At 55.8% G+C, this 12,477-nt stretch overlaps 4 protein-coding genes across 5 annotated transcripts in view; all 4 read right to left on the bottom strand.

Annotated features, from left to right (window-relative positions):
* Window positions 1-812, bottom strand: part of H310_09339 (hypothetical protein) — a gene marked incomplete at both ends in the record, with an annotated part of 2,515 nt that extends 1,703 nt beyond the window's left edge. The window contains one exon of the mRNA XM_008875385.1: window positions 4-812. Within this exon, the coding sequence (XP_008873607.1) occupies window positions 4-812 (809 nt within the window). The remainder of the gene's footprint in view (window positions 1-3) is intronic.
* Window positions 813-1,915: 1,103 nt separating this feature from the next.
* H310_09338 (hypothetical protein) lies at window positions 1,916-4,110 on the bottom strand. The gene has a single exon (XM_008875384.1). The coding sequence runs from the start codon at window positions 4,038-4,040 to the stop codon at window positions 1,953-1,955; it is 2,088 nt and encodes a 695-aa protein (XP_008873606.1). The 5' UTR covers window positions 4,041-4,110; the 3' UTR covers window positions 1,916-1,952.
* Window positions 4,111-4,407: 297 nt separating this feature from the next.
* H310_09337 lies at window positions 4,408-7,153 on the bottom strand. 2 transcript variants are annotated; one of them, XM_008875382.1, is made up of 10 exons: window positions 6,663-7,153; window positions 6,509-6,613; window positions 6,349-6,462; window positions 5,882-6,303; window positions 5,708-5,834; window positions 5,435-5,662; window positions 5,192-5,375; window positions 4,926-5,139; window positions 4,787-4,876; window positions 4,408-4,742 (listed from the first exon to the last, which is right to left on the bottom strand). In XM_008875382.1, exons 1-10 carry the CDS (start codon window positions 7,131-7,133, stop codon window positions 4,520-4,522), a joined length of 2,178 nt encoding a protein of 725 aa, XP_008873604.1. In that variant the 5' UTR covers window positions 7,134-7,153; the 3' UTR covers window positions 4,408-4,519. The 2 variants fall into 2 exon arrangements, with proteins under 2 accessions (XP_008873604.1, XP_008873605.1); XM_008875383.1 differs by having other exon boundaries at window positions 4,787-5,139.
* A 509-nt stretch (window positions 7,154-7,662) lies between these two features.
* Window positions 7,663-12,419, bottom strand: H310_09336 (hypothetical protein; the record flags this gene model as incomplete). Its single annotated transcript, XM_008875381.1, has 21 exons — window positions 7,663-7,866; window positions 7,913-8,095; window positions 8,153-8,332; window positions 8,477-8,680; window positions 8,735-8,884; window positions 8,950-9,178; window positions 9,242-9,477; window positions 9,525-9,565; window positions 9,609-9,729; window positions 9,782-9,889; window positions 9,936-10,068; window positions 10,120-10,202; window positions 10,253-10,564; window positions 10,624-10,860; window positions 10,921-11,040; window positions 11,098-11,171; window positions 11,229-11,388; window positions 11,434-11,727; window positions 11,771-12,029; window positions 12,089-12,241; window positions 12,292-12,419. 21 exons carry the CDS (start codon window positions 12,417-12,419, stop codon window positions 7,663-7,665), a joined length of 3,609 nt encoding a protein of 1,202 aa, XP_008873603.1.
* Between the last annotated feature and the right edge of the window lie 58 nt (window positions 12,420-12,477).

Raw genomic sequence — 12,477 nt, 5'->3', positions numbered from 1 at the left:
CACCCTTCGTCGCACGCATTCAACGCAGACCCGATGTGCATGCTGTGGAGCTGAACGCGCCAGAACGTCCAGTACCCGTACTGCGGGATCACGTTCATCGTTTGCCACACCTGACCTTCCATTCGGGCCGCGTCAAATCCGCCAAAGATCACTTCCGACCCGTTCGTGTTTGGATCTGGCGTCAAGTAGAAGGAAAACCGCGGTGCCAGGTCTGGATTCTGATGCACCAGCAGCATGAATGGAGGAGGGTGTGAAAACGTCGCGAGTCCATCGAAGGCCAGACCCATCAACCCGTCAGGCTTCATGTTGCTCAGCGAATCTTCCTCCTCTTCAACTACGCCCAGCGGCACCCCCGTCGCGTTGTACCCAGAGACCGCGATTGTGTCGATGCCGCTCATACCGTGCGCTTGCCCACTGCCATACGCGATCGTAAAGTTGGGATTCGACGACAGACGAAATGTGGACGACGAGGATAGAGTAAAGCGATGGGAGCCGGCACAATGGACGCACGCGCTGCCTGGCACCCACAGATCGCTGCTGCCTGTGTCGAACGTCACCACAAGTTGCTGCGGCGGTGTTCCAACTGTCATATCGCCATAGAATTGAAACTCGACGAAGTTGGTCAGGGGGACGTGCCCTCGAGCAGCCAGATCAACCTCGTCCAGGATCTGGGATGGATCCGCGAGCGAAGGCCGTGCTGTGTTTGAAGGTCTGGGTTGTCGGCGCAGTGGGATGCGCACAAGGGTATCTGCTACCACGGAGAAGTGAACAAGGGTCGCCAAGACAAGCACGATGACGGCGGCACCCGTCATTCTCTCCAGCGGCGGCAGCGGCGGTAGGGGATAGAAAAACTGATGTTGAATGGAATGGGCGCTCAACTTTAACGCTTCGTTAAACGTATTCTGATGGGGTTAAATTGAATTAAAACCACTTTTCACACTAAAAACGTACGCGTTCATGGAACGTTGAGGTTGGCGGCAGTGGTCTAATTCGATTCGACTTTTGACAACTTCCTTTGACAACCAAACCAAGTGTGCAACTACATAACTCGTCGCGTGCACCCGTGGGCGGCGAGTAGCAAACTGCAGGACGTTGTTGCGTGCAAAGGTCAGATACTAGACCTCACCGTCCATCGTAATATGTCTTGTATCTGGCAATTCAACACAGGTTCGTAGCAGCCGAATATCGCCTTTTTCAAGTTGATTCAATCTCAAAATTTTGCATGAAGAAGAGCAACCTTCGTCAATATGAATCCCATTGGATGAAATCATCCAGTAATATCAAAGAGCCCATTATCGGCGGATTCAGTAGCCAATCACAAGTGTTAGACATAAAACGCACTCCAGGTTTTTCCTACCCTTGACTATATGCGCTTCGCAAATACAGCGTACATGCGCGCTAGCACGAAGGTTGCGCCGTAGGACGAATGCTGCATGAGCTCCACCCGGCCGAGCACAAGAACTCACGAGTAGAGCCATCAGCCCGTATGGTAATTAGCATGTCGCCTTCCACGCATGCGTTGGCTCCGATACGGCGCGATTATTCAAGAGTCTAAATACAAGCTCACACCACGAGAAATATCAAACATTGCTCGCGATGTCGGGGTACATCAGGTCGCAACAGCCTTCGCGGCGGGCGGTGCGGCCCATAGTCAGACGGCTTCGTTCACTTAACGACGAGCTAATGCGACTGTATAGAACAGTTTGACCGAGTACTAGTGCCCAGGTCTGCAGTTGGGTTTGCAGAGATTCGTGGAACTTGGAGCCATTCACTAGTCTGTGCGCACGGACGGCGAGTTGCTGGAGCATGGGGTGGAAAAACGGCGCATTCCTGGATCTACACGGGTATGAGCAAAGCTGGAAGCAGCATCTGCGCAAAGGTTTGGACTTCGCTCCATGGCCAGGTTCAAGCGGAATAGCGTAAACAACGGAAAATTCAAATAGGAAGCGCAGTTATCTCTGCTCCGAGTAGACGGGGCCATGGATGAGGTCGCCGTCGGCGGATGGCGTGGCAAAGTTAGCATCGTCGTTTGGCACGGCGGGCACCCCAATCGGCTCAAGAACAGGCCGGATTCCAATGTCGACAGCGACGCTGCCGAGGGCTTTCGTCTTCTTCTCCATCCCGTCGTCCTCTTCATCGAGCGTAAAGTCAAAATCGTCCACGCTGTACTTATTGCGCTCCGTCATCATGGCCATATCGACAGTCTGGTCAATCCGTACGTCGATGTCGCCGGCCAAGAGCGCGAGGAGCTGCTCGTAGTTGACCATGGCGCCCTTCGTCTTGAACACGAGGCGGATCATGGCGTTGAACTTGAACACAGACACGTGGAACCCGTAATGCGCCAGCACGACGCGGAACGTCTCGATGTCGATAAAGTCCTTCGTCCCGCCGTTCTTCTCGAGGTCATCGCGCAGGTCGTCGACGGTTTGGTCCTTCCTGTCCAGAAACGCCTGGATGCTCTCGACCATGTGCGTCTTGATCTCGATCGTGCTCAAGTACTGCCCGACCATGACGGACACGTTGTCTGGGTTGAGCTGCCACAACGTCGACAGCGTCATGAACCGGAGCATGAGGCGCGGCCCGAGGTAGAACGCATTCAAAAGCAGCGGCGACGCAATCAAGACGAGCAGGACCGTGTAGTCCATATCTGGCACGTCCGGCAGGATATACACGACCGAGTTCATCGCGATCGCAGCAAACAGCCCGTTCAGCATCAAGAAAGTCTTCAAAAAGTAGTGCAGGAGCTTCCGGGAAAACCAAGGAAGCTGGATCGGCGTCAGCTCGGACAACGTCTTGACCGAGGCATGAGGGTGGTGGCCGTCATGGCCACCGTCCCCACCGGGTCCACCATGGTCTCCATGTCGTCCACCGTTGGTTCCATGACGGTGCCGTGGGGACACGAGGGGTTCTTCGCCGCCATGGCCGCCGCCATGCGCGAGATGAACATCTTGTGGGGACTTTGTCTTTCGGGGAAAGCACTTGCGAAAGACTAAACCGAGGATCTGCACTCCCTGGTCTGCTGCCAGGAAGAACTGGTGGCCGTGAGCATGCATGTCCATGTTGTAGTGCAGACGCTGGAGTTGCGCAATCGAATCCTCCTGGCTTTCACGCGTGTGGCGCTCTTCCTCGGCGCACTCGCGCATCTTGGGCAGAACTTCCTTGTTCTTGTAGATGCCAAGGTACTTGTAGATCGTGTTCATGCACTTGTTGATGTACAGCCACATGAGAAGCATGACGATCGACAAGAGGGACTCGAACGCCATAAAGACGTACACGCGGACGTACTTCGGCTGCTCGTCGTCGTCGTACGTGACAAGGTTCTGCTCGATGCTGCTGTGGGCCGCAATGAACCCGCACCACACGAGGAGCAGGAGCATCCACTGCGTCAGTTCAATATCGATCAAGTGCTGAATCTGCGAATCTTGCTGCATGCGCAAGTACCACGAAAACTGAAACATCTCGGGGAGGTTGTACGTCTTGAGGAAGAACCGTCTCAAGATCTTGTGCCGCATCACGCGCAGCGCACGGGTCTTCTTGGCCTCGTACTGGAACCAGTTGGCGTAGTTGTCCTTGTTCAATGCGGCCTTGGCCTTTTGGTACACGTAATGCGACGACACGAGCTCAATCTGGTCCGTCATGATGTTCTTCTGCCGCATCACGTAAAAGATCAAGAGTGCTTGTAAGATGAGGAAGCACGCCACGAAGAAGATCGTTTGGTCTGCAATCTTGAACGCTTTCACTGGTTTCGAGTAAAAGTCGATCCAGTACGCTTCCGAGAACAAGTGGACGAACAACCCGAGCATGCCAAGAATCATGAGCTCACTCGTGATCTTGTGCATCATTTCGTGGTACTTGGGGTACGGATGGAGCTTGTGGCCGAGCCAGTGCCACACCTGCTCGAACAGAATCACCCCCAGCACCACGAGGAACATCAGGAGCATCACGAGCCATTCCGAGATGTTGTCCCCCACACGGAAGAGCGAGTTCTTCTCGGTCCATCCCCCGGCCAGATGCCGGAGCGCGCCATCGACGGCTGCCATGATGCAAAGTGGTCTAGTGTTCGTCCCACGGCCTTGTCGCCAAGTCGTTGTCGCATTGTGATGCGTCCGCCAATCGGAATTACTACTGTTTTCTCCACCTGGAAAAACGCACCAGTTTCGAAGCGGCACGGTCGATTTTTATCCAATCAAAATCACATATGAACGCACCAGCCAATGAAATGATGGCGCTGAGCACAAGGAAATTCGCAAGGAGTTGGACATGTGCACGATAAAGCGGTCCTGGCTTGACTTGATGCCCCACGCTGGTTTACCGCGATACAGGGCATACGACATGCAACAGGAGATGGATTTGGCTTTCGGTCGAGGTACCGCCTCGGGATTGCGCTTCTTGACAGTTTCGAATATGCCAGGAATATAAAGAAGGTGCGCATATTTATCCGAAAACTCCCGAATTTTGCAATATCCGGAATGACCTTTTCGTCAACGACGACAATTGACGACGTGGTATGACAGCAGCGTTAGTGGTCTTGGCTCAAGCCGTAGTGCTTGAGGAGCGCATCCACGCGCTGAGGACGGCCTCGGAATCGCTCAAAGACAGTTAAAGGATGCTCACTGCCTCCCAACGCCAGCACCGTGTCTCGAAAGAGCCGACCAGTGGCCCGCAACGCTGCATCGTTGTCGAGTCCGGCTTCGACAAACTTCTCGAACGCGTCGCAACTGAGCACTTCAGCCCACTTGTAGCTACATCCCGCCGTCAGGCACTTCCTATCGATTCGTCCACGTACCTGTAGTAGCCCGCTGCATACCCTCCCGCGAAAATGTGCGAGAACGAGCACAAGAATCGATCGTCTTCCAGGGGCGGCAGCACAGAGTATCTGCAGATGAGTGCATCAAGTGTTGCGATCAACCGAGGTGGCGACCCACCGTTGCGCCAGTCGCTGTTGCACATCAAAGACCGATTCGTTCGTTGCGTGGGGGTCGTAGTGGTGGTGGAGATACAAGTCGAGCGCTCCGAAGTTGAGCTGGCGCAGCATGCCAGACGCCGCCATGTACGTTCGCGCGTCCTTGATCTTGTTGTATAGTTCCTCCGGCAATGGAGCATTCGTTTCATAGTGGCCACTGATGGACAGCAACGTCTCTACACTCCAAAACGTGGAGCACTCGATCGCAACGCCGAGATCAGGGTCTACCTTTGTGGTAGCAAAAGTTCTCCATGAACTGGGATGGCAGCTCGACGGCATCCCACTCGACTCCGTTGATGCCTGCGGCAGATCCGTACTCGACGGTCGTCAGCATGTGCTGCAAGCCATGGCCAAACTCGTGGAAGAGCGTCTCAACCTCGCGGAACGTCATTAAACTCGGGGTTTCGCCCACCTACAGCGCCACAATGGTCCCTCCTGTTACGCGCCACGTCAAGTTCCAGAGCAACCCACCGGCGGAGACTGGTTGCAAATGAGGTATGCCACCGGCAGCCGGGGAGTCGTGGGGGTCGGTCCCAACAGCCGGCTGCGGTTCACGCACGTGTTCATCCAAGCGCCGCCATTCTTTTCGCTAGGCCGAGCATACGGGTCCAGAAAGAACGACGCAACGACGCTCCCGTGCTCTTTGATGTGGAAGAACTGCACGTCCGAGTGCCACGTGTCTGCTTCACCATTGGCGGCCTGATGCTCTTGTCAGCCAGTCAAATTCAAGATGTACAGACATACTTCAACCGTGACCCCAAAGAGGCGCTCCGTGAGCTGGAAGAGCCCGTGGAGGACCTTGGGCAGCGGGAAGTAAGGCTTAACGGCTTCGTCGTCCAGGTCAAAGAGCGCTGCACGACGCTTCTCCGCCCTGTAAACCACGGATGACTCCTTTGAGACAACGACACAGTCGCGTACCAGAAGGCAACGTCCCAGTGCCTGAGCCCGTCGGGACTGTCGTGGCCGTGCTGCTTGGCGTACTCGGTGAGCTCGCGAAACTCTTTTTGCGCAATGCCGAAACACTTGTCCCGCAACGACTCGATCATTTCTTCGACAGCCGCTACGCTGGGCGCCATCTTGGACGCCAAACTCAGTTCCGCATACGAGTTGAACCCGAGCATCTTCGCTCGCTCTTGTCGCAATTGCAGCGTCTCCCGGACAATGTCGACGTTGTCGAAAGGGGCGACGCCGGCCTTGGCCACATTTGCTCGATACAACTCCTTACGAAGTTGGCGGTTCGTCGCGTACTTTAGCACCGGCAAGAGGCATGGCATGTCCAGCGAAAGCTTCCACGGGCCTGTGTCCGCTGTCGAATCGGGGTAGCCGTCCGCAGCGGCGTTCTACCAAGTCGATGAACGATCGAAGACGGAGATTTGTGGACAGACTTGAGCCAAAAGCTGGAGAACCGACGGCGGCAACCCGTCCAAGTCTTGCTTGTTGGTGACAATTCTAGAAAACGCCTTGGTCGCGTCGAGCACGTTGTTGGAGAACTTGGTTTTCTACAGCAGCCGTCGCGTCGAGTTGACCGGCGAGAGACAGCCTTACGAGTTCGGCGGAGCGAAGTTGGATCGAGTTGAAGCGGTCCTTGGCGGCACCTGTGAGGCCCACACCACTGAGGGTCGCGCTGCGAATGGACGCTTCTAGGATGCGCTGCGACGATGTGAGGTCGACGGGCGACAACGAATCGACAAGCGCGTACCTGCTGCGCCTGGTCGAACGAGTTCCATGTCGCCGCATCATTTTTCAACGCGTTATACGCGTGAAAAATGTCTTCGCTTTGTGCGAACCGCGTAAAGATTGTCACGACTTCGGCCTGCAATTCAGCATGCGCCGCGCGGAGTTCAGGAGTGTTCTTGACACTCGTGAGATGTCCGATGATTCCCCACAGTCGCTCCAATGGGTCAGCGCTCACTTCCAGCTTGTCCATGACGTTTTCCCAGCTCAACGTGCAGGTCGTATCACGCAACGATGCTTCCACAGCTTGGATATCACGATCCAAGTGCTGGATGGCTTGGCGTACGGCTGGCACCATTTCATCCGCTCGAAGTTTGTTAAAAGGCGGAAGAGTGCGTTCAGCTACGCACTGAAGAATGGCGTTGGTGCTTTGCAGGCGGCAGGGCCAGGAGCGAGCCCCCAGGCGCCGCTGCACTACACGGCGGAGATGGAGCATTTTCGCGACGTTGTTCGTGGATGGTCGACTGGCAATGGTATCCGGATTCCGGATGAACGACAGGAGGTTAGGCGCATGCTGACGGAGAGTTGCGGAGGCCCAGACGACGTGGGGTGCCGTTGGTGTGGATGCGTGCGGGAGCTGTGGGAAGCGCATGGCACGGTGACTCGGCGGATGCAGATATGACGATCTTGTGCAGGTGGTAGGTCCGATGGACTCCTTTTGGTAACACGCACCCTGCTCTGTTTGCGGCGGCAATGGGTTCGTCGACCAAAGCCACGAGCACGCACGATGAGGGGGACACATCGTGCCTTGCATGCGCTAGCTTGTAGGTGGTTAGTTCCATGATGAGACTGGGAGCAGCCACATGTATGTGGGGCTTCAGACGAAAAGAGCTTGTCTTTAATGACCGTATTGAGGAATGGTGCATTCGATACATGCTATACATGCTATCGCTCGTTGGCTTAAACCACATGCGCGGCGTTCCCCTTAGGCCATATAACGTGCGTACGTTACGGAGCGCATGATATCACTCAAAGTCATCATCGTCATAGGTCGTGGCGTCCGTAGTTTTCTTCGACGGCCGCACGAGACTGGCAATAACACGAGATTCCTTGTCGCCATCAGCGTAATGGATATCGACCGTCCCATCGCTATGCACTCGGGCGATCTTGCCTGGAAAGTACTTGTCCTGTCCGCCAAAACGAGCCTCGACGGCGTCGCCCGCTTCAAACTGCACATATCAATACCACCATCGATCGATCTGTACAAGGTCGTACCGACGGCTGCGTCTTCGCTTTGGACGCGGACACGCGCACGTATCGCGACGGCACTCTGGTTTCTCGGTCTCCATCGGCATACTCAATGTCGACTGACCCGTCGCCATGGACTCGCGCGATCGTGCCAGGGTAAAATTTGTCGTTTCCGCCAAACCTTGCTTCCACCGCTTGGCCACGTGCGACCTACCCACAGCGCATCGCATGTCAGAGCGCAGCAGTCATAGAGATGGTTGGCCATACAGCTTCGAGGGATACAAAGCGGATGCTGTCGGCACTCACTTCCTTCTCAACGTCGCCGTCGTCGTAGGTTATGTCGTACGTGCCGCCGCCGCGGCATTTCGCTATTTGGCCGCGAAAGTACGCGCCATGGGCCTTGCCACCGAAGCGCGCCTCGACCACATCCAGGACTTGAAATGGGACCTTGCTGCGGTCGTCGTCTTGGTCAAATTCGTCGTCGTACGAGTCGTCGTCCTTGGCATGAATTGCGTGCTTCTGTAGCATTCAAAAGCCACGACGAAGTGAATGGCTCCAACACAGAGCTCAACGCGAGGAGTCTGCTCGCACCTCATGTTTGTGCGTTGGCGACGTGCCATTTTTCAGGGCCTTTGAGTACGGTCGAATCCACTTGCGGGGAACTTTGTCCTCCTCGGCGCCGTTTTTGAACTTGATGTCGAACGTGTCGTTGGTACGGCACCGCACGATTTCTCCGCGGTAATACGTCGCGCTGTCCCCGCCCCGAGCTTCCACTTGCATGCCTTCTTTCCACGCCTACCAGCGACGACTCCATCGTCTCGTCGAGTGCTCTTTCCAAGTGCTTTGTACCTCCTGTTTGCCACCGGCGACGCGACTCATGTGTTTTTGAGCCACGTGCTTCTCCACCTCGCCGTCGCTGTACACGACGTCGTACTCGTCGTTGTCGCGCACGCGCTTCACTCGTCCGCGGCGAATGGCCTTTGTTCCTTTGTACAACACCTAAATTCAACCATGGCCAGATTGAGCAGCGTCGACCTGGCACGACAGAAAAATATCGATGATACTTGAACATGCGCATCGACTTGAAACGGATCCATCTTGACGCGGAAGGCAGCCAGGGGCGCGGGCCGGAACCGCCGCAAACTCGCCATCGCCACGTTGTGCCTCTTGATGCCGGAATCGAAGTGGACCGTACACACTTGATACGCACCACTCATTCGGATGATCGTGCCTGGGCCCATGCTGCGCGTCTTGTCGACCACTCGATCCCCCACTTGAAATCTTCCGAATGGGCTACAATGCACAGTTGGTGTGTGTGTATTCCAAGGCCAGCCATCGTTGCGACGGCAGTCGTACGCTGGTTTGGTTGGACTGCAGCTGTTGCTTCGACTGCTTTCGCTATCGTCGTCCTTCGCCTCGTCGCGACGTACCGCCTGCCGCCGTCGCCGGCGTTTGGACACCCATGTCTGCATCTCTTGCATCCATTCCCGCTGGCTCATCAAGGAGCTGTCGTCGTCGTTCTCCACCTTGCGCTCCTCACGGGCAAAATCTTGCTGCGTGTACGGAATGCCAAATTGCCCTTCGAGCAACGCCTAGCCGTGTGTGCTATCAGCCTCGACGCATTCTCTTGGCTAGCCACCTTGATTGCGTTCATTCTGGACGTGTGCGCTGCCACGGACCCTACATCACATTACGATCGCGTTGTTTGCAACGATGGGATGACCTTTGTTTCGTGGGATGGGGGTCGGTTTGGCATGTTGGAGCTTGCGGTATGCTCGGACAAGGTCTTCATATTCGATCTCGCGCTTTGTACCAAAACCTTGCGACGTGAAGTATTGGAGCATCTACCGGCAACGCGCCTGAATAAACATGGACTTGTAGGAGATCATTGCGCACTTGAGCTCTGGGGACAACGACGCCGAGTTCCGTGATGGCCTGCATGGCTTCCAGTGTCGTCAGGCTGGACTCGTGAAACCGGTGAAACATCTTGTGGACAGCGGCAAACTGGAATTGCGATGACTTTAGATGAACGTCAAAGGGATTCAAGTACCTCGTCGTCTTTCTCGTCGCCTTCGTCGTGCTTGCCATCGTCGTCATCGTCCGAGTCGTTGGATTTCGTCTCGTCATCGTGGTTCCCGCGACGCTGTTTCGGTCGCGATGCCGCTGCTCGAACGGTTGACGATCTACCGCGTGTCCAGGTCAGTCAGGGATGGCTACGTATTTGACAAGCGCACGATGGCCTTGTGCACAAGCGAACGTGGCCCGATTGTTGGAGCTGGACAATGCGATGACGATGCCGTTCTTCGTCACTCTCCACCTACGACCTGCGTTCCAAGACGCTCCTTGGCTGGCGGGCTAACCACGTACCGGCGCTGGCGCCTGGACAAACAAAAAATACGCCAAGCAAAAGTCAGCAAACGAGAGCTGCTCGGACGGCGAGTTGTCTAGACGCGCGTCCGTCCACTTGTCCAGCTTGGGTCGATCGTACAGCACTTGAAGCGATCGAAACATTTGAGGCAAGGCCACCACGTTGACGTGGTCGCCACCACCGGTGATCGCGTCGAAGCACGACTGCAGGGGTGCCAAACTAAACTGGAGCTCGGCATATCGGACAAGGAATTCGGAAAAGCTGAGCGAGTTGGACCCGTCTGCATCAACTTGGTCAAACCACTTGGCCGCCTTGTGTCCATGGTGCGAGGGAGTTAGCCCACGGGATGCAAGCTTTGTACTCGAATCACCTCGTCGTCCGCATTAGCTTGACCAAGAGCAGACAGTGCTTGCGCGACTTCCGCCTTGTCCAACGTCCCGTTTCCGTTGGTGTCCATCCGATCAAATGCCGCTCGGACACTCTTGAGGTCCACTTTTGGAACAGGCAGCGTCCGTGTGTTGGCTGTCCACGCATGGCAAAACGCCAACGCAAACTCAGGAAACGACACCGTCGTGCTGTTGCTTCGGCTCTGAATCCACGTCTCGACCTACATGCAACGCCGTCCCGGTTTGGCGCTTGGCCAAGTCATGAAGATGGAAGCACGCACCGCGGACGCAGACGAGTCGTAGTGCATTGCCGCTAACGCTTGCTTGATCTCGGAAAAATCCAACACGCCATTGCGGTTGGTGTCAACTTGGTCAAATGCCTCCTTGAGCTTTACGACGACCTGCAATCCAGTCATGACGACGTCAACCGTCCACTAGAAGAGCGCGGGGCCACGTACCTCGATCCGATCTTTGTCCAGGACTGCCAAGTAATCCTTTAGCTGTCCGTACTCGACGCCGCCATGGACGCCATCTACGTGGGGGTGATAGAGTGAACGGATCGAAGGGTTGGCCCGGTGAGGGCTTGTACCTTGGTCTCGCAGTCGATGGAGGCAAAGCGCCATGCGTTTTCGATGCAGCGGGTGCTGCACGTGCAATAAATACTGCAAGTCACTCTCTTCCAAGTACGACAGAGTTGCTCCATCGACTTGGTGGGCGTCAAACGTTGTGGCATACTCGGGCAGGCCGACCTAGAATCACGTGGCGGTCATCAAGCAACGGGGTATACTTCTTACGTCTTCGACGAGCCAGTCGATTGCATGAGCGACGGTCCAGTCCTTGGTGTGAAGCAAATGTCGCGGTTTGAGCACCTCCTTTTGCCTGACTCGATGGGTCACGCTCGCCGTCGCTGCGCCAGGAAGAGCACTGACATGGCCTCTTGGAAACAAGGCGTACGCTGTCGTTTGGTCAAATTCCATCGTGGCACGGATCAAGTAGAGCGGAAAGTCCCCAAACTGACTGAGGAACTCCCGACAGGACCCACACGGATACGGCGTGAAAAGCCCATCCGATGAGCTGATGGCGGCTCCCTACCCCCTCGTCAACTCGGTCATTCGGGACAACTCGACGTACCTCCACAACGAAGTCTGACTCGTCCGATGCTAACTTCATGAACGCCAAGCGCTCCGGACACGTGTCCAAACACAGATCGTTGGACGATGATGTGTACACTCGTCCGCTTGAACTCAACACCGCGACGCCAATTGTCACGCCTTGATCGTTGGCCGCGCGACACGATTGCTGCACGGACGTTGCCGTGTCGATGATTTGCTGCAGCTTGGTCATGCCCGTCTTCCCGTACGCTTCCAGGCCTTGGTAATGTTGCGAGTACCTGCGTTTTGCGCTCAAAGCTCACCATACAATCCAGAACGGGGGATGACCGAATGGTACCGTTGAATGTGCTGGCGTATGGATGGGTCGTCGTCATCGGTGTCATTGTCTTCGTTGTGGTTTGTGGCCAACAACTTCGAGTGAAACTTCATCTGGACTGATGTCACAGGGCGCACCGATGCTCCTCGCCTATCGTCGCCGTCGTCGCAGCGGCTACGGTGGTCCTTGTCGCTCCTGGACCTCGACTTTGATGTCGTACGCACCTCTCTCGAGATAGTTTGGCCAAGGCGTGATGACAATTCCATTTGGAGAGCGCGAGCGATGGACGTACTGGCTGTCGCTGGTTGAGTTGGCGCGCAGAGTCCAGAAGCTTTTCCAAGTACAGCTCCATGCCAAGGAGACTCTCCCCGAACGTGCCATGTGTCCTGGACGCCATCAAGTTTGACTAG

This window comes from Aphanomyces invadans (assembly GCF_000520115.1).
Source record: "Aphanomyces invadans strain NJM9701 unplaced genomic scaffold supercont1.20, whole genome shotgun sequence".
NCBI lineage: Eukaryota > Oomycota > Saprolegniomycetes > Saprolegniales > Verrucalvaceae > Aphanomyces > Aphanomyces invadans.
The sequence above is the reverse complement of the archived record's forward strand: the minus strand, read 5'-3'. Positions and strand labels throughout refer to the sequence as shown.

What these genes read in the sequence shown, in the direction of transcription:
- H310_09338 (XM_008875384.1), bottom strand. Translation starts at nt 4,040, where the DNA reads ATGGCAGCCGTCGATGGCGCGCTCCGGCATCTGGCCGGGGGATGGACC.
- H310_09337 (XM_008875382.1), bottom strand. Translation starts at nt 7,133, where the DNA reads ATGCTCCATCTCCGCCGTGTAGTGCAGCGGCGCCTGGGGGCTCGCTCC. An exon ending in TTCTCCAGCTTTTGGCTCAA is followed by an intron (nt 6,304 to 6,348) that starts GTCTGTCCACAA and finishes TCGACTTGGTAG; the next exon opens with AACGCCGCTGCGGACGGCTA. An exon ending in GAACTTTTGCTACCACAAAG is followed by an intron (nt 5,140 to 5,191) that starts GTAGACCCTGAT and finishes TTTGGAGTGTAG; the next exon opens with AGACGTTGCTGTCCATCAGT.